Raw genomic sequence first — 24,018 nt, forward strand, 5'->3', positions numbered from 1 at the left:
AGCAGTTTGTGTGTCCTCCTCAATTTTCTTAGCACATTTGTAAAGAGACTGACCATCTCACCTTCATATACAAATTCATTTCTCCAGTGTGCCATATCTAATCCATTTCTCACAAATGTTATAGTAGACTTTTTATTGAAGGTACAAAAAGGTAAGTGTGACTTTGTCTACAGCATGTATTTACACAAATTAATAATTTTAAGAGTCTGTAATGGAAACCTACTTGGAAATTTCCTTTGGAAATAACTGTGGCACAGAGTAGGTAGACCTCTCAAAGTAACAACTGTTAACGCACTTCAGTGTGTAAATTCTGATGTTTGTTAGAGAACTGTCATATTACTTTGTAATCACAATTGCTGTATACTTTGTTGTGCACAGAATTTGCCTTTAGTCATGAATTACACAAACCTAGTTATTTTAGTACTCCATATACTCAATCATAATAGTATAAGAATGTATCCAGTATTTAGCTTTTGTAAGAATTATAACAGTTATGGATGGTCTTATTATAAATATATAATTATAAAATTAAAAAATCCTTATTAGAAGCACATCATACATTTTCTACTAAATATATGTAGGACAGTTTTGTTTAACAAACTTGAAGCCAGAAATTACTGAAGTTCCATTTTTTTTAGCCTTGTATTTACTATATTCAGCTTTTAAATAAAAACAGAACAAGAGTGGTATATATTTATATCTTGAACAGATTTATTTTAGAGAGTTAGCCATTGAGTGAGTCTATTTGCATTTTGACTTATAGGATGTAATTGGCAAATGATTCCCATGAAACCCCTTAGTGAGATCAAATTGGAAACTCTTAACACCTGCTTGTCTCTGAAATCTGCCACTTAACTGCTATTAGTCTTTCTTTTGTAACATTCTCATGTCCAGAATCTTCTCCATAACAAGCTCTACCCCATCCACTTTCCAAACTATAGTATTTTCTTTTAAAATTCCCAATCCCCTCACATTATTCTGAGTATTTCACTCTTTTCCTTTAAAATGAGTGTTTATTTTATCTATAGGAACTTAGATGTCATCTATCATGGTGTTTACTAGATTTCTTCGAGTTCCTGAAGTTCAGAGTTTAAGGTTATTTTATCAGTTATAGGAGTTTTAATTTGTACATATTGGGATTGCTTACATTGAGGGTTAATTTCATTATCTTGTCTTACTGATATGATATAAAATAAAATAATTAAGCATGCCTGTCTTTAGGACTTCATAGCCAGATCTGTGTGTTCCTATTATAAACACTAAACTGAAAATAATTCCTTCTATTTCTATAATTTAATTGGAAAATTGATATCATAACATAATTGAAGAACATGATTTTTAAATCACATTTAATTCTACCACCCAAACATCACATGTATTTTCACTTTTTCTGTCTTTGTTTCCCAAGCATCATAGTTTTACAAAATTGTTGATCTGTTTTAAAGAATTGTTATCATAATATACACACAATTTTAGATTCATTGTGCCTAGTCACATATTTTTTAGGAAGAAGGTAAAAGGCAGACCATTTGTGACTACAGAGACATTAAAGATAGTAAATTTGTCTAAGTAATTATCAAGTAATTTAAATAAGTTAGTTCACTTGTTTCTGATCATTATAATTACCATCTAATGCCCAAGTAAATATTTTCAGATGATTAACTCTGAGTCTTAATTGTGAATGCATCTTTTCACTGCTACCATTTGAAAAGCATTTCTCACTCTTCCAGTTTATCTGTGATTGTGCTTTCATGATGCCAGTTAGAGATGGGAGTATTTTAATGTTAAGGGTAAAAAAGTAAATTTGAAAAGAAAACTATTTTATGCCATTTGACTATTTGTCTTAATTGGAAATCTGTGTGTGCGTGTGTGTGTGATACCCCAACCCAATATAAGACATCCTCTCCCTAAGTTTGTGTGGATCTGTAGACTATAGGAAAATCATTCTGGGAACCATACTTTTTCAGCTTCAGAAATCATCTGATGTAACTATGTATTTCCCTAATATTTTTCTTTATTTCTTCTCCCTTATAACTTATGTGAAAATATAGTTTGATATTTCATTTGAAGTTTTATTTATTCTTTGTATTTATAACCACATTTTAGGCCAAACTCCTGTCCAAGAAAACCTTTTATATTCTTGCATTTAGGAACCACTTAGAAAACGTGCCGGAGTGGGTATGTGAAAGCAGAAAGCTAGAAGTTTTGGATATTGGCCATAATCAAATATGTGACCTTCCTGCACAGTAAGTATTGCAGATCAAGTAAGAAAATCTCAAAAAAAAATCGACTGATTCAGTGTTTAAATTATTTTTATGAATCCCTAAAAGAATTGTTTTAAAATCTTATTTGGTATCTTTTACCTCATGTGGTGTCTTCAAGATACAAATTTTCTTCATTCAATGAAAAGTAGAGTGAGGCTTTGACTCTCATCCAAGCTTTCTTTTTTTTTTTTAATATATTATTTTTTATTTTTTTAAGATATTTAGATTATATAAATGTTAAATAAAAAATATAGCGGATTCCCTTATGCCCCGCTCCCTACGCTGCCCACATTTACCCTTATTAACAACATCCTTCATTAGTTTAGTACATTCATTATAATTAACGGACACATTTTGGAGCATTGCCACTAAGCATGGATTATAGTTTACGTTGTAGTTTACTCTCTCCCACACGATTCTGTAGGTTATGGCAAGGTATATATTGGCCTGTATCTGTCATTGCAGTGTCATTCAGGACAATTTCCAAGTCCTGAAAATACCCCATATTGACGATTTTTCCCCTCTTCCTAACCTCAGAACCTCCAGTGGCCACTGCCTCCACATCAGTGATATAAGATCTTCCATTGCTAGAATCACAGTAAGTCTATAGTAAAGTACCCTTGGGTCCATTCTAGTCCATAGTTCATTACCCAATCCTTAGGATTCTGGGATGATGATGCCCACTCCACCTGTAATTGAGGTGGTTGATGGATGGGACTCTCTTGCTTGCAGTTGTAGACTCTTGGTTCCTTGGTATGATCGGTATCCATCATCACCTCCTGGGTGAGCCCAGTCAACTGGAGAGTAAGTATTGCAGCTCATTTGAGGCTCAGAGCTCAGCTGGTACATGGACAGCCCAAAGATTCAAGTCTCATGGACGTACACCTACCAACTCTAGCAACAACTATATGTTCAAGTAGAAGGGACAGAACATCAGCCAGACTTGTAAGCCATGCCAGGGATGGTGCTTGGTAGAGATTTTTAAATAATCCAAAAGAATTGTCTGAAGACTTGGCAGACAATGATTGATTTATCTCTGGAATCTTAATTCTTTCCAAATCTATTACTTGTATCTGTTGGCCTAACCTGTGCCTGCCTATCTTACCCATTACAAATAATTATTGTTTACCTTCAAATATAACTTCGGAAAAGAACATTTAAGATCTTTAGATCATTAAACCTCGAAAGAGAAAACTGGATTCTATTTTTCTTGGTGTGAAATTTGGAGCAGAAGGGCCAAGAACTTTTCTTTCTTTTTACTGTCTTAACATGTATTGTTATCTTTACTTCATAATTTTCACTCTAGTGGAAAGATTTGGAAAACATATATTTGATGATTTCCAGTGTCAGTAGATGCCAGATAAATCTCTTGCTTTCGAGTTGACTAATTGTCGCACAAAATACTATTGGACTGTGTATTAGTCAGGGTTCTCTAGAGAAACAGACTAACAGGAGATATCTGTAAATAGTATGAGATTTTATAAAATTGTCTCACACGCCCTTGGGGATGTACAAGTCCAAATTCCATAGGGCAGGCTGCAAACCAGGGGCTCCAATGAAAGTCTTTGATGAGTTTCCAGGAGATGCTGGTTGTCTGAAGGTAGAGATGGGAATTCTCTCTCTGAATGCTGAAAATCATGTCTACTTTTAAGGCCTTCAACTGAATGGATGAGATGTCACTCATTTCTGACAGCAGTCTCCTTAGTTGATTGTAGATGTAACCAACCATCTATGCAGTGAGCTCACTGACAATTAAAGTCCATGAAATGCCCTTGTATTACAGTTAGCCCAGCACTTGCTTGACCATACAACTGGGCACCATAACTTGGTCAAGTAACACATTAGCCTATCTGTCTCAGTCCACTCCTTTGTCAGCATGGCAGCCATATGCATCACCTTAAACCATACCTAGCCTCTAAATAAAAACAATAACAGGTATATATATTTCTTCCTAACAATATTCAATTGTCCTGCATTCAACCAGAAATGAACTGAATCCCTCCAAAATAGGGTGCAAATCCTTGGGTAATATTCACTCAAACTTGGCATCCTTAAATACTACAACATGAAATTAATACAACTTATGCCTTATGATAAGGGGAAAGGTCAGGGAAGAAAACAAAGATACTTATGTACATATACAAACATACTCAAAACAAGGAAGAGCTATCCATCACAATTACAGTCCTCGTTTCTATAACTGGTCGCATGGTTGAAGTTTGTATTTATCACTACCATCTTCCACCACCCATTCCATGTTCCCTTTACCCTCAGCAAGAACCCTAGCTGGACATGGTTCTTTGCTTGGTGGGGTGACCCAAACTTAGATTCCTGAAAATTCTGGGCCATCGTTAATCCTGCCTGGATTGGGTTGTTGCAGTTTTCCACTGACTTTAATCACAGGGCATAGTTGCACCAAGAGATTACCTAGAGGGTCTTCTGTATTCCAGGCAAACTCTTCTTTAACTCCATTGTGTAGGTACAGTCCTATAGTCAGGATTAGTCACCTTAGCCAGTACAGTCATTTCCTTCTTTGCCTGTTGATTTAGAAGCACGAGGAGCCCAAAGTGGCTAAGATGGCAGTCTTAACTTCCAGTTCAATGGAATCATTGTTGTGTTCCCTGCTTGAAGCACTCCTCCTTTTGGAACTAAGACTTGTAGACCAGCAGAGCTTAACGTTGGAGGAACAGGAAGCAAAAATTTTCCTAGTGGATCACTAGGGGTAATAGTGAGTGGTACTAGTCCTATTTCCTATCCTTGATTCTTGGACCCGTGAATCCTGGCTACAGGGGAAAGAGCAGCATAGAGTGGACACTATTTTAGAGCATACACAACTTCCTGGAGAACATTGTCCCAACCCCCTGTAAGGTATTGCCACCTAGATGACACTGAAATTGAGTCTTCAAAAGACCATTCAACCATTCAATAAATTCAACTGCTTCAGGATGATGGGAATACGGTAAGACCAGTGCTTTCCATGAGCATGCACTCTTTCCTACACATAATTTGCTGTGAAGTGGGTTCCTTGATCAGAAGCAGTATTGTGTAGAATACTATTGCGGTAGAAAAGGCATTTGGTAAGTCCATGGCTGATGGTCCTGGAAGAAGCATTGTGTGCAGGGAAGGCAAACCCATATCTGGAGTTTGTGTCTATTCCAGGTACAACAAATCACTGTCCCTTCCATTATGGAAGTGGTCCGATATAATCAAGCTGCCACCAGGTGGCAGGCTGATCACCTCAAGAAATAGTGCCATATGGGGTGGGGGGGCCTCATGTGGATCTCTACTCCTGGCAGATTGGGCACTCAGCAGTGGCTGTAGCCAAGTCAGCCTTGATAAAGGGAAGTCCATATGGCTGAGCCCATACATAACCTCCATTCCTACCTCCATTGCCACTTCGTTCATCAGCCCGTTGGGTAATGTCAGTGGCTCGGGAAAGAGGCTGAGTGTTAGCCACAGAGAGTCATCTTATCCACTTGATTATTAAAATCTCTGCGGATGTCACCTTATGGTGAGCATTCAAATAATTTCATGATCTTTGCCTACTCGGAAAGATCTATTTACATAATTCTTCCCTAGACCTCTTTGACATCAATTTTCCAATCATGTTTGTTCCAAGTCCCTGACCATTGAGCCAAAGCATTGGCAACAGCCCATGAATTAGTGTTCAAATGCACCTCCAGCCATTTCTTCTTCCAAGCAAAATCAACAGCCAGTTATCCTGCTTGAAGTTCTGCCCACTGCTTTCAGGACATCCCAGAAAGGAGCTCTAGTGCTGCAGCTGTCCACTTTCAGGTGGTACCTGCATATTGTACAGAACCATCTGTAAACCATGCCTGAGTTTGCTCTTCCTCAGTCAATTGATTGTAAGGAACTCCCCAAGAGGTCATAGCTTGGGCTGGGAAAGACAAGGTAATGTAGCAGGAGTGGTGATCCTGGGCATTGGGCCACTTCCTCATGTAATTTACTTGTGCTTTCAAATCATGCTCATGCCTATCATATATATCACTTCCACTTTATGGTGGAGTGCTGCTGTGCATTGCCAAACTTTATGGTTTGGTGGGTCAGACAATGATATGCAATTCAGGCCTCATGGTAACTTGGTGGCCCATTTTTATGTGCTCAGTTTCTTCAAAGGCCCAGTAGCAGGCCAAAGCTATTTTGCTAAAGGAGAGTGGTTATCTGCAGAGGATGGCTGAGCTTTGCTTCAAAACCCTAAGGTTCTATGCTGTGATTCTTCCATAGGGGCCTGCCAAAGGCTCTAGACATCATCTCTATTTGCCACTGACATTTCCAGCACCATTGGTCATATGGCCCAAGTAGCACTGCAGCTAACACAGCAGCCTGGACTTGTCACAGAGCTTCCTCTTGTTCCAGTTCCCACTCAAAACGAACAGCTTTTCTGGTCACTTGGTAAATGGACTGAAGTAGCACACCCAAGTGAGGAATATGTTGTCTCCAAAATCTGAAGAGACCAACTCAGCATTGTGCTTCTTATTTGGTTGTAGGTGGGGCCAGATGTAACAGCTTATCTTTACTCTAGAAGGGATATCTTGACATGTCCCATACCACTGGACACCTGTAAGTTTCATCAAGGTGGAAGGCCCTGTATTTTTGTTGGATTTCTCTCCCATCCTCTCTCACACAAATGACTTACCAATAAGTCTAGAGTGATTATTACTTCTTGCTCACTAGGTTCAATCAGCATGATATCATCAGTATAATGGACCAGTGTGATGTCTTATGGAAGGCAGTCGAGTTCCCTGCAGACAATATTATGACATAGGGCTGAAGATAAACTCCTGAGGCAGGACAATGCAGGTATCTTGCTGACCTAGTCAGCTGAAAGCACGTTCTGGTCTTTACTAATGCAATTGAGAAAAAAGCATTTGCCAGATCAACAGCTGCATACCAGGTACCAGGTATATTTTCTGACCCACTGTATTAGCCAAAAGGGTCCTGATGCAAAGTACCAGAAATCTATTTGTTTTTGTTTTTTGTTTTTTTTTTAAAGATTTATTTATTTATTTAATTTCCCCCCCTCCCCTGGTTGTCTGTTCTTGGTGTCTATTTGCTGCATCTTGTTTCTTTGTCTGCTTTTGTTTCTTTGTCCGCTTCTGTTGTCGTCAGCGGCACAGGAAGTGTGGGTGGCGCCATTCCTGGGCAGGCTGCACTTTCTTTTCACGCTGGGCGGCTTTCCTCACGGGCGCACTCCTTGCGCGTGGGGGCTCCCCCACGCGGGGGACACCCTTGCGTGGCACGGCACTCCTTGCGCGCATCAGCACCGCGCATGGCCAGCTCCACACGGGTCAAGGAGGCCCGGGGTTTGAACCGCGGACCTCCCATATGGTAGACGGACGCCCTAACCACTGGGCCAAAGTCCGTTTCCCTATTTGTTTTTATAAAGAGTATTTATTTGAGGGTGAAACTTATAGTCACAAGGCCCTAAAGACTCTAATTCAAGGAACCATAAGAGGTACTTTCTCAACAAAAGTCTGTTGCCACATGTTGACAAAAGATGGCCAGCAACATCTGCAAGGGTTCAGCCTTCCTTTTCCTCATCAGGCTTTGTGGGCGCACCTTCTTCCAATCTCCGCTGTAGACTGGCATAAGGCTTGTCTCTCTTCCCGGGGTTCATTTCTTTCTGGACTCAGCTGCTCTGGTCTCTTCACAAGGTCAGCTGTGAACTCTCAGGCAAATGGCTCAACTCTGTCTGGGCTCCAGCATCAAAACCAAGCTCTCTCCTCTGCTGTCTATTTCTGTGTATCTGCTTCCATCAAGAGGCTGTTTTATCAGCCCACTGAGGGCAGGGATTCAACGCTGACTCGCACTCTAATGACATGGTTGAATCAAAGCCCTAATCTTAATTTAATCAGATGTCTCAGCTGAATCTAATATCATCAAAGAGTTATCATGCCTAGAGGAACCAAACCAGTTTACAAACATAATCATTATTTCTTTTTGGAATTCATTAATAATATCAAACTGCCATACCCACCAAACATAAAGTTGGGTGTGCACAGCAGCACTCCCTCAATAATACTACTTCAGAATAGCAGCTGCAAGTGGAGTCATGACTCCAATTAAGTTTTCAATAATCTCTTGTCATCTTCCAGGAGCCATCTGTTTTCTGTACAGGCTCATAGGAGGGTTGAATGGGGATATGGTAAAAATCACCACCCCTGTATCCTTCAAATCCTCGATGGTGGCACTGATCTTTTCAGTCCCTCTTAGAATCCAGTATTGCTTTTGATTTACTATTTTGCTAGGTTAGGAAAGTTCTAGTGGCTTCCACTTGGCCTTTCCTACCATAATAGCCCTTACTACACAACTCGGCAATCCAGTATAGGGATTCTGTTAGTTGCTGAGTTTGTCTACTCCAATTATACATTCTGGAACTGTAGAAATAACTATGGAATGGGTCTGGGGATGCAGTAGATTCATTTGTGAAGTGGACTGGGCAAAAACTCCACTAATCACCTGACCTCCGTAAGGCCCCACTCTGACTGGTAGACCCCAGTGACATTTTGGGTCTCCTGAAATTAATGTCACTTCTGAGCCAGTGTCTAATAGTCCCTGAAATATTTGATCATTTCCTTTTCCTCAATGTACAGTTACCTGGTAAAAGGCAGTAGGTCTCTGGGGAAAGCTGGGAGGAAAATTAACAGTATACATTTTTTGGCAGTGTAACAGGATCCTTCCTCTCATTCAAGGGGCTCTTGGTCTTTAAATTGTCTCACATCTGGGAATGGATTAAGGGGCCATGGCTCTGTTTCAGTCGAACTTAGAACTTTTCTGCTTATACAGATTAATTAGGAATTTAGAAGACTGCCCAGCTATTTTACTTCTAGGTACTCTATGATCTATTAGCCAGCGCCTTAGGTCTATGCAACTCAGACTCTTGATTGCTACCTTAAGTCTGCCTTTCATTTTGGTAGCCATGCCCATCTTGTCTTTGGCAGTTAAGTGCTGCTGCTTGCTTCTGCAAGCCTGGGATCTGATCATCTCCATAGCATTTAAGGATTCTAGTTCCATGACAGCAGTTCCCACAGTAATATCTGACCTAGAGAACAGCAACCACAGAGCTCTTCGGGGAAGATGGAGTTAGTCTCACAAATTTAATCCTCACAGCCCTAGGAAAAGATAAGTCCTCTGGATATTCCTGGGGTGGATGGGCAGGTCTTAAATGGTATATCCATTCTAGCATTCCAGTCTCTCTAAGCTTTTGTATCCCCTCATCTACAGTATACCAAAGCAAATCAGGCATCTTGATTTCAGACATTCTGGGCCATCTTTTTGTCCATGTTTCACCCAGCCACCTGAACAAAGAGAGCCCTTTCTAACTCCTGGTACTACAAACAGTGTGTCCAGAATCACTGCTTCGTGGGCGCATATCAATAAATTCATTCTAATCCAACTTTATATTCCTTCCACTATTATCCCATGCCCTTAATATCCATTCCTACACATATCCCCCTGATTTCTGTCTATATAAATTGGAAAGCTCATGCAGTTCTTTTTGTACAGCATACTTCCTCATGGGTCATACTTAGTATTTCACCTTTGGCAGCTCATGATTTTAGTCTAGTTATAAGTCTGGAAGGGAAGAGAGGTGGTGGGGATAGGTAAGGAGAAGAATTAGAAGTGTTTTGGAACTTAAGTACTTCAGGGCATTAATTCCTTTGTTTCATCTGGTTAGACAGGATTAATCTTTTCAGGTGTGGGGGGTAGGTTGGATGGCAGGCTTCCCAGGGTGGCAGGGAGGAGGTTGGGTGGTGGTGTTTTCTGGGCAGAGATAAAGTAGAGACCCTTGGAGCAGGCTGGCAATTGGGCAGTGTAGATTTGAAGTTGGGTCATACCTGCCTCATAGCAGGGAGGAGATCATGACTCCTCGGGGCAGGCTGGAGTTTGGGCCATGCAGGCTTAAGGTTGGGTGGTATGGTATCCATCTCAGGGCAGGGATGAGGTCTGGGTGCCCTGGGACAGGCTGGAGGTTGGGTGATGCAAGCTTGACACTGGGTGGTCTCCATAGGGCAGACCATTACAGGTTTATCTGGCAAGATCTCAGCAGAATTTTAGGGTTTCATTGTCCCCATAGATATCATTATCAACCCATATATCTCCATCGCAGTCCTCAGGATTCTACTCCTTTCCAGTAAATGTCCTCATTTTAATAGCACACACCCTGCAAGGTTGAGATTTTAGTTTCTGTTGTAACTCTGCTGCTTGTACAATGAGATGAGTCTGGTTTTCAAGGATCTCAGAAATTTGCAGCTGCACAAAACAAGATTTTCTTTCAGAGCATACATAGAAACTTTCACATCATTCTTCCAGTGCTTAAGTTGCAAATTTGAGGCCTTTAGCTCATCCCCTTCTTTTGTAACTATATCCAGTATATTTAAGAATAGCTAGCCAATTATTATACCTTTTAATGCCACAAAACTATGTTAAGGTATTAAAAACGCTTTCACCCAGATCCTTGCCTCTTATGAGCATGGAAGCAGTTATATCCAATGGTGATATTTTGCATATCTCTATTGCCATCTCATGCCATAGACTGTCAGTGGCCTCTTGATTGTTGCAAAGGGAGTCATTAGTGCCCTTGAATCTAACCAGAGTAGAGAGCCCATTGCAAAAATCCCAGAATCAATTCAGACATCCCATTTTTAACATTCTGTTTCTCAAGAACCACTCCTGATAGTCATGTAGTTAATAACCAAAAGAGTAGCATGTCTTAGTACTATCTGCAGAGCTTTCTGTAATGACAGAAATATTCTATATATACACTGTCCAGTATGGTATCCACTAGTTGCATTTGGCTATTGAGTACTTGAAATGTGGCTAATGTGAGTCAGGAACTGAATTTTTAATTAATTTTAGTTTATTTGTATTTAGATAGTCACTTGTAGCTAATGGCTGCTATATTGGACAGTACAGATCCAGCTATTTCCACTGTTCTTAGCCGATCATTGAGTAGGTATATTATCAATATTTCTCTGTTTTCTTGTAAAGGAAAAGAATCATGAAGTATACATGTTTGTTGAACATATTAGAGTTGCGCAGTAGGTAGTCAGTAACCACATGTGGCTATTGAACCTTGAAGCATGACTAATCCTAATTGAGAAGTGCTGCAAGTATAAAAATACACCAGATGCAAAATATCTCATTTATAATCTTATATTAGTTACATGTTATAATAGTATTTTGGATATATTAGTCTAAATATAGTCTAAAAATTAATTCACCGGTTTATTTTTCAGTGTCGTTAGAGAATTTCAGATTACTTATATGGCTTAAGTCATATTTCCATTGGATAACTGTGTCAGAATATAATTTTCATATAAGAAATGGGAGTTACATTTTCAATTTCTGGAGGGCTCAGTTAATTTTCTTTTGTTCTTCTCATATATACCTATAAATTCAGTCATCCATTTGAAAATGCTTTCTGCCTAGAGTATTATATTGATTGATTAGCATTTAGGTGACCAGTGCAGTTCATCAGTTTATCAAGAGAAAGACTTTGGTAATGTGCCTGTGGACAGCCTATTGTGTGTGCCTGTGTGCATGTGTGTGTGTTCATCCCTTTCGGAAGCGGCACAGTAGCAGTGAAAACAGTATTCTACTAATTGGGGAAAATATTGTTTTTTGTTTTTTTCCTTCCTCCCCAAACATCTTTATTTATTTTTTAATTTTTAAAAATGTTTATAGATTTAGAAATTTTTTTAAAGATGTGTAGATCATATAAAATATTACATTAAAATATATAAGAGGATCCCATATACCCCCAAGGGGAAAATATTGTTGAAAAAGTGTTTTATCACATCTATCCCCATACTTTCTCTCTATTCCTTCCTCCCCCTTCCCACCCTCACCCAACAAAATACTTTTTCATTGAAGATCATGCTATCAAGTTGATAAGTCCATATCCAGTTCAAGCAAAATGGAGCATGTTATTAAATGCCATCTTGTATTAAGCTTTTGTACCACAAATAGCATTTTTAGAGGGTACCTGAGGCCCAATCCAACATTAGCATATTGGAGTCTAAGGTCTCTGTTCATTGTAGACTACAACAAAGATATTACGTATATATAAACAAATGCAATATGATATATATTTTATCTTATTTTCCATGAAGTTAATCTTAGACTGACTTTATTAGTACAGGTTTGGGGGGGGGGATCTAAACAAATACTTATTCAAGCAAATCTCAAGTGCTCTCTTGTCAAAGAATTTAAAGAACGTGTGTGAGAGAGTGTGTATTTTAACACGAGAGAAAAACTATGTATTGTTTTCTTTTTTATGGTATTGTTTAGTTACACAGTTGGTATCAGCCATATCAATGATGAAATATTCAGACAAGAAGGCTATTCATTAGAAATTGATTTAATATTCAAACTGTGCTTATCTGAAGAAGAAAAGTGAAGGATTTGACAAAACAGAAATTGATATTTGAAAGTGGAAATATATTAAAAAGGAAAGAAGGTATTTTAATGCTTGCGTAGCACCCAAAAGAATTGAATTAAATCCAGTAAGTGTTTAGTACTCATCCTTGTAGTTGTTGATCAGTTCTACTGATCGGTTCTGCTGATTACAGAAAATCAGCCCCAGGAATTTTTCACCTGTCTTTCAGCTATCCACTTATTAAAAGATAAAAGAAAATACATATAAGTGAACATAATAGAAAACTCCATATTACCCTCTGTTAATCCTAACTTGTGCCCCAGCGCCTGCAAGATAGTAAAATTGGTGAATTGAATCCTGAATTACTGGGTTGAAGTGGCTGTTATAGAGAGACTCTGCCCACTGTGGTAACTGTGACTGAATGTTCTGGGTAATCTGTGGTGTTGCACCAATAATTAAACCTGCAGATAGGCATTTCTGATATCTTGAATGGTTGCTTGTGGTATCTCAGTGTCGAGATAGATTGCTGTTGTCTTTGCGAGCAGCGAATATAGTTTTGATATTTAATGTGAATAAAGTTATGGCTATAATGTATAGTAATTTTAAGAATTTTGGATATCAGGGAATGAGGTCAGGACAGTGGAAAATAGGAGATGGATGAATAAGGCTTATTCTTTGACAACAGTGTAAATGGAGTCTTATTCCAAAGTGACCCTTCAAGCAAATTATAACTTTCACTTCCCCACAGCCCCGTGTTTCTGTTTTTATTTATTCATTTTTTGTATTTTTTTGTCTTTATTTTTTTAATGTTACATACACCCCCCACCCCCCTCACCCCACTCCTCCGATAACAACAACCTCCTCCATCATCATGGGACATTCATTCCGCTTGGTGAATACATCTCTGAGCACTGCTGCACCACATGGTCAATGGTCCACATTGTAGTTTACACTCTCCCCTAGTCCACCCAGTGGGCCATGGGAGGACATACAGTGTCCAGTAACTGTCCCTGCAGTACCACCCAGGACAACTCCAAGTCCTGAAAATGCCCCCACATCACATCTCTTCTTCCGTGTTTCTGTTTTTAAACCCAGGGCCTGTTTTTTACAACTGTCAGAGAAGCTTGAAGTGGTCCCAGTGCAGATTTACATTAGATTAATAAGTATTCATCATTTGTTACAGTTCTGGTAACCAATAAAAGAAATACATCCAAGCATCCAAACAGTTCTTAAAGGTTTTTCAGAAGGGAGTTTCTACTTTGGCCTAGAATTAAACCAAAGAAAAATTTAGGGAATTGAGGAAAGAGGGAAATAATTATGATTGTGAAGTGCACCTGGGGAAAACATAACCTTTTTTTAGTTGACTTTTTAAAAAAATTTTAATTGGATAAAAGAATCCTTTATTTAATGTTGTTGTAGGTAAAAACTGTTCAGCTGTATTTATTTAGACTCTCTTGTGGGTGAAGCGGTCTGGCATTTTAGAATACTGCAAGATGAAGCATTCAACTTTCTAAAGCTTGCCTTGTGTATCTAACAATGAAGATTAGACTGCTCTTCTCAGTGAAACTTTTTTAGTCTTTTACTAAGGAGCTTCTTTGCTCAATATCCCTTTTCATGTTTCTTCTTTCAATTTTTATGCAAAGTAATGAAATTTAAACAGCTCCAAGTTTGAGCTCCTTTTAAAATGAACTTGCAGTTGCTTTGAATGAATTTATGATTTGGGGGGAGATAATTTTAGGTATTCTTCTACTCTTAATCATTTTTTAAACTTTACCCTAAATTAGATCTAAGTAAGTTGCCTTCTGTCTTTTGTCCCTTTCTTTGTACAGCTTATTTTGTAACAGTAGTCTCCGGAAACTACTGGCAGGACACAACCAGCTAACACGGCTTCCTGAAAGGCTAGAAAGAACATCAGTGGAGGTCTTGGATGTGCAACACAACCAGCTCCTTGAACTACCATCTACCCTTCTGATGAAGGCTGATAGGTAATGTTTGTTTTGTTTATTCATATGTATCCATAAAATACCACCTCTTTATCTTGCCTGTTATGTCTGACACCATTTCTGTGAACGTTCAGATTATCTCTCTGTCCTAGTTTTATGAAGAAAATGATTTTTCTAGCCACTTCTCTGACCTTTTTGTGGGGTGTAAAGGCAAGGATATCCTATAGATACTTTATTAATTTTGCTGCTTTCTGGAGATTGTAGTAGGTTAAGTTGTGCATATGCATGCACTATGAGGGTGAAGTATACAAGGATGAAAAATGTGCTTCTAAATTGCTCCCTTAGCAAAATTTTACAGGCCAGTCGTGGCTTAGCTTAAATATCTTAAGGTTATCTGTTTCTGCTTTTACATGTTTATAACTTTTTGTAATGGAGATAGATTTTCCTGGAGTTTGCTTAGTTTTTTCGTTTTGTTTTTGTTTTCACTAGTTTTTGTTCTTGCCTTTTTACTGCAGTTTTTCCCCTCACATTTAAATAAATTGTTTTCCTTTGAACAAAATGTTTCTAAATATTTGTAACTGGTTTTACTAAGCATTTAATGAAGTTATTTTGATTTAGGAGACAGGGGAGTTTATCTAAACACTAAGTGAATTTCTATTTTCTATGAAGTGATGCCACATGCAGAACTTCCTTTAAAGAAAGCTTTAAGTAATGGTGGCCATTAAACTTTGGAACATCTTGTTTGCTTCAGAACCCAGATTATTCCCATGTGCAATATACTAAAATCCTTTGTAAGCTGGTGGTCTGAATCCTTTTGTCCTCTGCTAATTTTTTTCTTCAGCAAATTGCTCTCACTATAGAGTAGATATGAAGGATTTAACTTTTAATGTACCTTATTATGAATATAAAAAGTTAAATTTAATTATGTGCTTCTAGAACTGAAGAGACAGAAATTATGATGGATCTTTTTGCCTTAGAAAAATAAATGATCACATTTGGCATGTTTCAATATGTATCATTTTTCAAGGGTGAAGTAGCAGTCGAAGAACTCTGGCTGTTCTAAGTTAATTAGATACCCCGTCATGTGTTCCCAAGCTTCTGTGCTTGATCCTGTCACCAAACTTATCAAGCACTTTATTGTAATTTCTGGTTTACTCATCTCTCTGCACCATTAGATTATAAACTCCATGAGACCATTGACTTTCTTCACAGCAGTTTACCCTCAATATTATCACAAGGTCTCGAATAAAGCAAGGTGTTCTATAAATACTTGCTTATGAATGATCGAAAATTTAATTTATTTTAAAAACTATCCTTACTGTGACCTCTTATTTTCCTCTCCTTTGCCATTTTTTTCCTGTAATCTTTTTGTCAAGATATAACATATTCAGTGACTTATACAACTCTTTATGTGTACTGCTTAATGAATTTTTATATATGTGTATACCAGTGCAACTATTAGCTAGGTCAAGATATAGAACATTTCTAGCACTCTCTTCCTTTTCTTTTTATTCTGCTTTCATCTTTAAAAAATGATCTTTAATGTATTCATGTAAGTTACAAATACAGAGATATGGAATTGTGAGAAAATGGGTTTGCTGTTTGTGATTAATCACTGCTGTAACATAGCCCTGACAAAAAAGCAATGTTTCAAGGTCTTTTAAATCATTGTTCTTGCCTTTCCATTCATATCAGAGCACAATGTGTAGCATACAGTTAGCTCTAGACCTGTGATTTTTTTTAATGTGGACACTATAATTTGATTTCCTCCCTGTTGAGAATTGTTACATTGTAACTTTATGTTTTCTTTCATAAAGCAAAGTAGGCAAAATTGGAGTGCAGTTCTTTAATGAGAATCTTCTAACTTCCCTGTAGGTGTACACTGAATCTGAAGAACAAATAGAGAAGTAAATTCAAGTTTTAGAAATTTTTGAGGGAGATAAAGCCATTTCTGTCTAGTACACTGTTCACAGCTCCAGTGCCTGGTCAAGTCTGATAAGTTAATGGATAGTAGAGTAAGGGAATAGCCCTGGAACTCTCCAATAGGTATTAGTGATTCTTATTATTTATTCATTACTGTGGAGTTGTTTCTAAAAGGACAACTCTATTTCTGTCATTCTCTAGAGCCCATAATGTAGTACTCATTGAGTATCTGCAGTGCCATGGAATGTGAACACAAGTCCCTGTAGAAGCTTATAGGTCAGTTGAGGAGACTGCATTTTCATGTTCGAAGACAAGAATTTGAAAGGACAACTATAATTTTATGTTGCTCCGCAGATGATTCTGACAACCCCCAAGATTGAGAACCTCTGTGTAAATTGCTGATTTTGTGATCCTGGGCAGATCACCCTACATCTCAGTTTTCCCATTTTGAATTATTTGTATAATTTCCAAATGAAATCTGTTAAGTCAGAAAGTGGTGGATTGTGTGAACTGGAATATTTCTAGTAATATAAGATGGAAAAATTAGGACCTAAGTTGAGCCACTGCAGGAAGACAGAATTATTGAAAACAACATAAACCAAGCTAATAGCGTAAGCTGAAGGCATTTAGGCAGAAATGACCACAGTCCAAACAGTCAGGTCTATCTAGAGCAAATTACGTTTGGAAAAATAGAGACTGCTGTGGAGAAATTAGGTCTTAAGAGGAGGACATTTCCATGCTAAAAGCATTTCTGGCACAAGAGAGTTCTGGAGTAAGTGGTTGGGTGAATTAAAAGGAGCAAGAATCCTACTTTTATGAGAGAAAAGCAAATGACCAAAAAAAGGCTGAAATGAGAAACTTTTCCAAGAAGACATATTTCAGTACCTGTTTTCTAACCAATATAATCACTACATCTCCAGCACAGTATAGCAACTGATCTTTATTATCTTAACTCTGGGTTAGAAAGAACATTTAGGGAGTTTGGTTATCTCAGGCAGATAGGATTATGAGGGTATAAGGTAGAAATGATTAGCTCTTTTTTATACCACATCTTCTTATTATTTCACTTGTTAGAGGATGAAAAAACAAAAGCAAGAAAACATTTTATAATGATTCCCATCAACTATTTACTGCCTCCTAAAAAGGTAGCACTGCTACTTATCCTCTTTCTAAATCCTAAATACCGAAGGTTTAACCTATAACTCTCCAACTTTAAAAAAATTAATATCTTTTTTACTGAGGCATAATTTGCATTCAGGGCAATGTACAGATCTTGTGTATATGGTTTTAGTTCTGAGGGAAAGAATAAACTAGTACAGTTGTGGAATAGGTTTAATAAAGAAAACATTAGATTTAAGATATTAAAATGAGTTTTTTAGGTGAAGTCTTCTTGTTAGTAGATTCATTTGTGATTTGTTTTGATTTACATGGCTCAGTACAGCAAACTTAATTACCTGGGAAGGTTAAGTCACTGTGCAGAGTGCTGTTGGGAATTTAAAAATGACTAAATATAGATATTACACTTACAATTCAATGCAGAGTTTAAAATAATTATACAAGTAACTGTAGTAAAAAAGCAGGTTGGAGATGACAAAAGAAGAAGTGGATGAAGTTGGTTTGCATGATCTAGGCTAATTCTATGAATAACAAAACTTTGTTGTTGTGTAATACATAGCTGTATTTTTGGCAAATAGCTTCAGGTACTAATGAAACTAATTCTCCTTCCATCCAATCTGTGCTCTATAATACGTTAATGAAAAAATATATTGCTGCTCCTTTTTTCGTATTTCTCTTTGTGATAATATATTACAAGTTACATAAAAACAAGCTCTTGTTTGGGTATATAACTGAAGAAAGAGGCTGAATAAAAGTCTTCATCAGTAAAAAATGGTTTAGTTCATGTTCTAAGTAGAAGTTGTGCTTTGAAGCTTCAAGAGCATGATCAGTAAAACATGTATTACTCGGCAAGGAGTTTTCTTTAGCTCTGAATCTTACCTGCTCAAGTAGATTTCCGTGAGATTTTATGGTCTTGATTACATGATAGCATTCACTGAATATTACCATTTTAGAGAGGCATATATTAGTCCGCTTTACCTGGTAGCAGGAAGATATTTGGTAACCAAATAAGAGAGAGGAATCTATTTTAACTTAGATGATTTTTAGTAATATCTTGTTCTTCCTCTGAAAACTTTAGACCAATTCTATTAAAATTCTTTTAACTTGAGCCAGCAATTTCAGTCTATGCCTTTGCTCTCCATATTTATCTTTGAATTTTGTTTATCTTAACTTCTTTTCACTGGCAGCTCAAAAACTATAGACAGTCATGAAATATGATGAGCCATATGTCACCGAGAAGTTAACTGTGATTTTGTTCTTTTGTACAAACTGGAAAATATTTTAATCTGGATCTTATAAGCCTTCTTCTCTCATCTTATCTCTTTTTTGCGTAGAGCCGAGGATTTTCTTGATAGAAACTTTGAGAAAGAGTTCCATACAATCAGTTTACATCAACAGATAGGCAGGGCTGGAGAGTAGGTGAGGCCCATGGGTCACCAGAGTACACAAAAAACTGCCTGAGGGACTGCCATCTTTTTCTTCTTCCCTGAAGCTTGGCTATTGCTGACTCCTCGTCCACCTAGCATCTACACTCTCACTGATAGCCAGATAATCGTTTTCTAATCAAGTCAGTCTAACTAACAAAACCAAAATGGGTCCTATAACAGAAACCTATAGATTACAGTTGTGGATGGACATGAAGGTCTGTGTTGGCTTTTTTTTCAGGAGTGGGAATAAGGGGAGTGAATGTGCAGATAAGTATATGCCAATTGCTCATTTTATATTTATTAAATATCTCTAAAGTATTAGTCATTTTGCAGACCATAAGTCTTAATGACTCAGACAGAATATGTATAAATATCATGGGAACTAAAAGGGAACAAAGTTTGGGAGAGCATGATAGATTGACCATGGCAACTGGTACCTTTTGGCAAAATGTATTTCTGACATTTTGAAGAGCTAAGTTGCCAACACTGTATATTTTAGGGAAGAGAGCGGTCTCTTATAGTAAAGTTGTGATGTTTTGAGAGTCATAGTAGAATAAAGCTGGGTCTTCAGAATTCCCTGGATTCTTTTTTAAACATGCCATATTCTAGCACCGTCTCAGTTCTACTGACTTCAACTCTAGAGGAATAACCTGGGATCTGTATGTTTAACAAGTTCCCTGTGATTTCATTGCAGATGGTGTATTGAACATACTGAAAACTAAGGTTAACCACAGGTGCTACTGCTGAAACAAATAGATTTTTCTAGGTAGGAAGAATTTTAATGCAAAAGTTGAATGTGAGTCTAATAATATTTCTGGATATCAGAAACATTTCATCTCTACTTTTTAAAGTGTGGAGTTTCTCAAATATTTTAAGCCAGAAGTTGTTAACCCAGGAGTATTGCATTAAAATCTACTGGAGGTTTTTCAAAACTAGAGAATGGCACTGTGGAGTTTGAAACACGGTGTAGAGAACTCTGAGCCTTTTCTCTCTCACACACAGAGAGAAAAGTACTGGTAGATCTCAACACAAACAAGCAAATATAAAAGTCCCCTAATGTATCTGAACTTTGCTTTGCTGACAGAAGATGACACCATTGAACTAGGACTCTTGAAAAACAAAATCCAACACCACAAAAATGAATCAGAAAAATATGAACAGTTTCGTACTGATTTATTATCCCCCAACATGAGAAAGGAAAAAAAAAGCCTATACTTCTAACTATGGAATACCCATCCGCCCCTGCTCCAGCCCCCTGCCCCCCAAAAAAAAGCTGTATCTTGAAGCCAGATAAAACTGTAGCCAGCACGCCAAGGAAAATTTATTATGTTCAAATAAGAGGAGCTAAGAAAAAAAGGGACAAAAAAAGGAAGGAATGTAAAGAGATTTGATTGAATTTGGGAAATGAAAGAGAAAGACAGTTACACCTCAAATGAGTAGTACAGTACAAGGTGCCAAAGGAAGAACAGATTCAAATAGAAATGAGAAAAAGAATTAACAGAGTTAAAGTAGTGGAAGTGGAAGACAGGTCACAAAGGAACAATGTTTGTATCATGAGTTAGTGGGAAGGACAAAACAGTGAAACAGGACTGGTATTTAAAACTGTAGTCTAAGGAGTTTTTCCAGAAACAAACAAAATATCTTAATGTATGTACTGAAAAGGGCTTCTGGGCACCTGGGAAATTAACCCAGAACTTTGAGACATACTGAAATTACACTATTAGATTTCAAAGATAAAAATCTTCAAGGCCTCCAGGATAAAAAGAGCAAATCATTTTATTTATTTATTTTTTAAAGATTTATTTTTTATTTCTCCCCCCCCCCCCCAATAATTTTAAAAGGCAAATAATTAGAATGTCATCAGACTTCACAAAAGCATTATGTAAAGTAGGGTAATAATGGGGCAGCTTTTAAAAAGTGCAGTGAAAGTGACCCAAGATTTTTGTATCAAGACAAGCTATCCTTTAAGATCTAAGGTATAGAAGATAGTATTAAACTATTAAGCACCAAGACTACCAGCAAAAAATAAAAAAATAAATTCAATATCATTAAAATTCAACACTTTTGTGCTTCAAAGGACCCATAAAGAAAGTGCAAAGACAACCCACAGAACAGGGAAAAATATTTGAAAATTATAAATCATATAAAGGACATGAAAGAACTCTCAAAATTCAACAATAAAAAGACAAGCCAAAGAAAACATGGGCAAATAGACATATCTCCAAAGAAGATATACAAATAGCCAATAAGCATATGAAAAGATGCTTAACATCATTAGCTCTTAGAGAAATGTAAATCTAACCCATAGTGAGATGCTAATTCTCACCCACTTGGGTGGCTATAATCAGTAACAAGTGGTAAGGATGTGGATAAATTGGAACTCTCATAGACTGCTGGAGGGAATGTAAATGGTGCAGCCACTTTAGAAAATAGTCTCAAGCATTTAAACATACTCATATATACCTATGAGAAATGAAAATGTATATTTACACAAAAACCTGTACACCGGTATTCATAGTCATTATTCATACTAGCTGGAAAGTGGAAGCAATTCATATGTCCATCAGTGGTTGAACAGATAAACCATATACATTATGTCCATATAGTGGAATGTTATTCAACAACAGAAAGGAGTGAAGTATTGATACATTGCTACAACATGGATAACATGATGCTATGTGAAATAAGCCAGACATAAGGTCAAGTATCGTATGCTGTCATTATATGAAATGTCCAGAGTTAGCAAATCTGTAGACACAGAAAGTGTCCAGGGGCCAGGGTGAGAAGAGTACTAATGGGTATGGAATTCCTCTGGGGAGGGGGGTGATGAAAATGTTCTGAAATTAGATAATGGTGATAGTTGTACAACTGTGAGAAAAACCACTGAATTACTTAAGAGTGAATTGTATGGTATGTGAATTATATCTCAATGAAGCTATTATTTTAAAAATTCAAGGACTTAGGGAATTCTGTATACATGATTCTTTCCTAAGGAATCTATTAGAACTACTCTGTCCAAAATGGAACCACTAGCCACATGTAGCTTTTTAAATATGCACGTAATACAAAATTCACCTTTTATTGTATGTGATCAGAGGGTTTTTTAATTTTAATTTTAATTAAAATTAACAAAATTTAAAATTTAGTTCCTCCCTTGTATCAGCCACATCTTAAGTGCTCTGTAGCAAGGTGTCAGTTGTGGTTGCCATGGTGAACAGTACAAATAATAGAACATTTTCTATCAACACAGAAAGTTCTATGGATAGTGATGTAGCCCAGGATGACATTCAATAAAGAAATAACTGGTATAATTTTAACAGAAGGACCCACAGTGAGCATATTTATATATATGTAGATTTACAACTAAAAGGTGGGGAGAGGGAGAGACTAATGTACAAAAAAGTTATGTTGTGACAAAGTAGAAATAATTCATCTTAAAATGGAAAGATAGAAGTATGAGGAAAATAGAATAAATTCATTATTGCTGTATAAGCAATCAGTGTGAGTTAAAGGATACCAGTAAGAAATGATAAACTGGATAGTGACTGATTGAATAAAAATCCAAGGGACTAAGGTCATTTACTAAGGCTTAAGTACAGTAGTATCCACTAGAACAAAAACGGAAACTTTCTTAAATACCAAAAAAATTTAATGTATTAAAGAGCAAAGAATATACAGCCTATAGAAAAGAGAACATAGCAAATATATGTAAATATGAAGTATTATGACAGCTTTGACATGAAACATCAGGTATAGCAATAGATTTGATGGGATTTAATTCATCTAATTAAAGTAATGTATCAATTTTTTAACTTTTTATTTTGAAATAATGTTCAAATTTATAGAACAGTAATACAGACCCCATACAGAGAACTCCAACATACTCCCAGATAACAGATTTACCAATTTTAACATAATACCATATTTGCCATCTCATTCTCTCTGTCTGTCTCTCAGTCCATCTATCCATTTTCTGAACACATGTGTAGATTGTATACATCATGCTCTTTGAACATTTAGCACTGCCATGTACATTTCCTGAGAATAAGGTTTCAGTTCAAGTAATTAACATTGATACAAAGCTTCCAGTCTATATTCCAGTTTTTTTCATATGCCTCACTAAGGTTCTTTTGATTCTTTTCTCCTCCGTTTTTAGGTCCCATCCAATATCGTGTATTGTATTTAATTGCCATCGTCTCTCTTTTTTTTAATTGTGGAAACATGCATGCAACAGAAACTTCCCTATCTCAACCACTCCCAAACATAGCAGTCAGTGGCATTAATCACATTCATTATGTTGCAGTACCCCTACCACATTCTTTTTTTTTTTAAAGATTTATTTTATTTATTCCCCCCCGCCCACTGTCTGCTCTCTGTATCCATTCACTGTGTGTTCTTCTGTGTCTGCTTGCATTCTTGTCATGCGGCACCAGAAAACTGTGTCGCTTTTTTGTGTGTGTGTGTGATCTTGCTGTGTCAGCTCTCCATGTGTGCGGTGCCACTCCTTGGCCAGTTGCGCTTCTTCTGCGCAGGGCGCACTGTTGCACGTGGGGCACCCATACGCAGGGGACACCCCTGCATGACATAGCATGCCTTGCACGTGGCAGTACTGTGCATGGGCCAGCTCACCACACAGACCAGGAGGCCCTGGGTACCAAACCCTGGACCTCCTGTATGGTTGGCAGACGCTCTATCAGTTGAGCCACGCCCACTTCCCCACCACCTTCTAATACTAAAACTTTTCCCATCTCCCCAACAAGAAGCCCTATACCCATTATGAATTAACTTCCCATTTCCCCTATCCAACACCCCTGACATTCTATACTGTTAATTTCTCACTCTGTGAGCTTATATGTTCTCTGAAATTTTCATTGTAGTTACCATGGCACTCAAATTTAACATCCTAAATCTGTAACCACTGATTTGTCGTTGAATTTTGTTCA

At 37.4% G+C, this 24,018-nt stretch overlaps 1 protein-coding gene across 1 annotated transcript in view; it reads left to right on the forward strand.

Moving 5' to 3' along the window:
• The window catches only part of PHLPP1 (PH domain and leucine rich repeat protein phosphatase 1), a 280,844-nt gene that overhangs the window by 210,353 nt on the left and 46,473 nt on the right, over positions 1 to 24,018 (forward strand). Inside the window, 2 exon segments of the mRNA XM_058277856.1 lie at positions 2,151 to 2,246; positions 14,496 to 14,651. Coding sequence (XP_058133839.1) covers positions 2,151 to 2,246; positions 14,496 to 14,651 — 252 coding nt within the window.

The sequence above is a fragment of the Dasypus novemcinctus genome, chromosome 16, assembly GCF_030445035.2.
Source record: "Dasypus novemcinctus isolate mDasNov1 chromosome 16, mDasNov1.1.hap2, whole genome shotgun sequence".
Classification (NCBI taxonomy): Eukaryota; Metazoa; Chordata; class Mammalia; order Cingulata; family Dasypodidae; genus Dasypus; species Dasypus novemcinctus.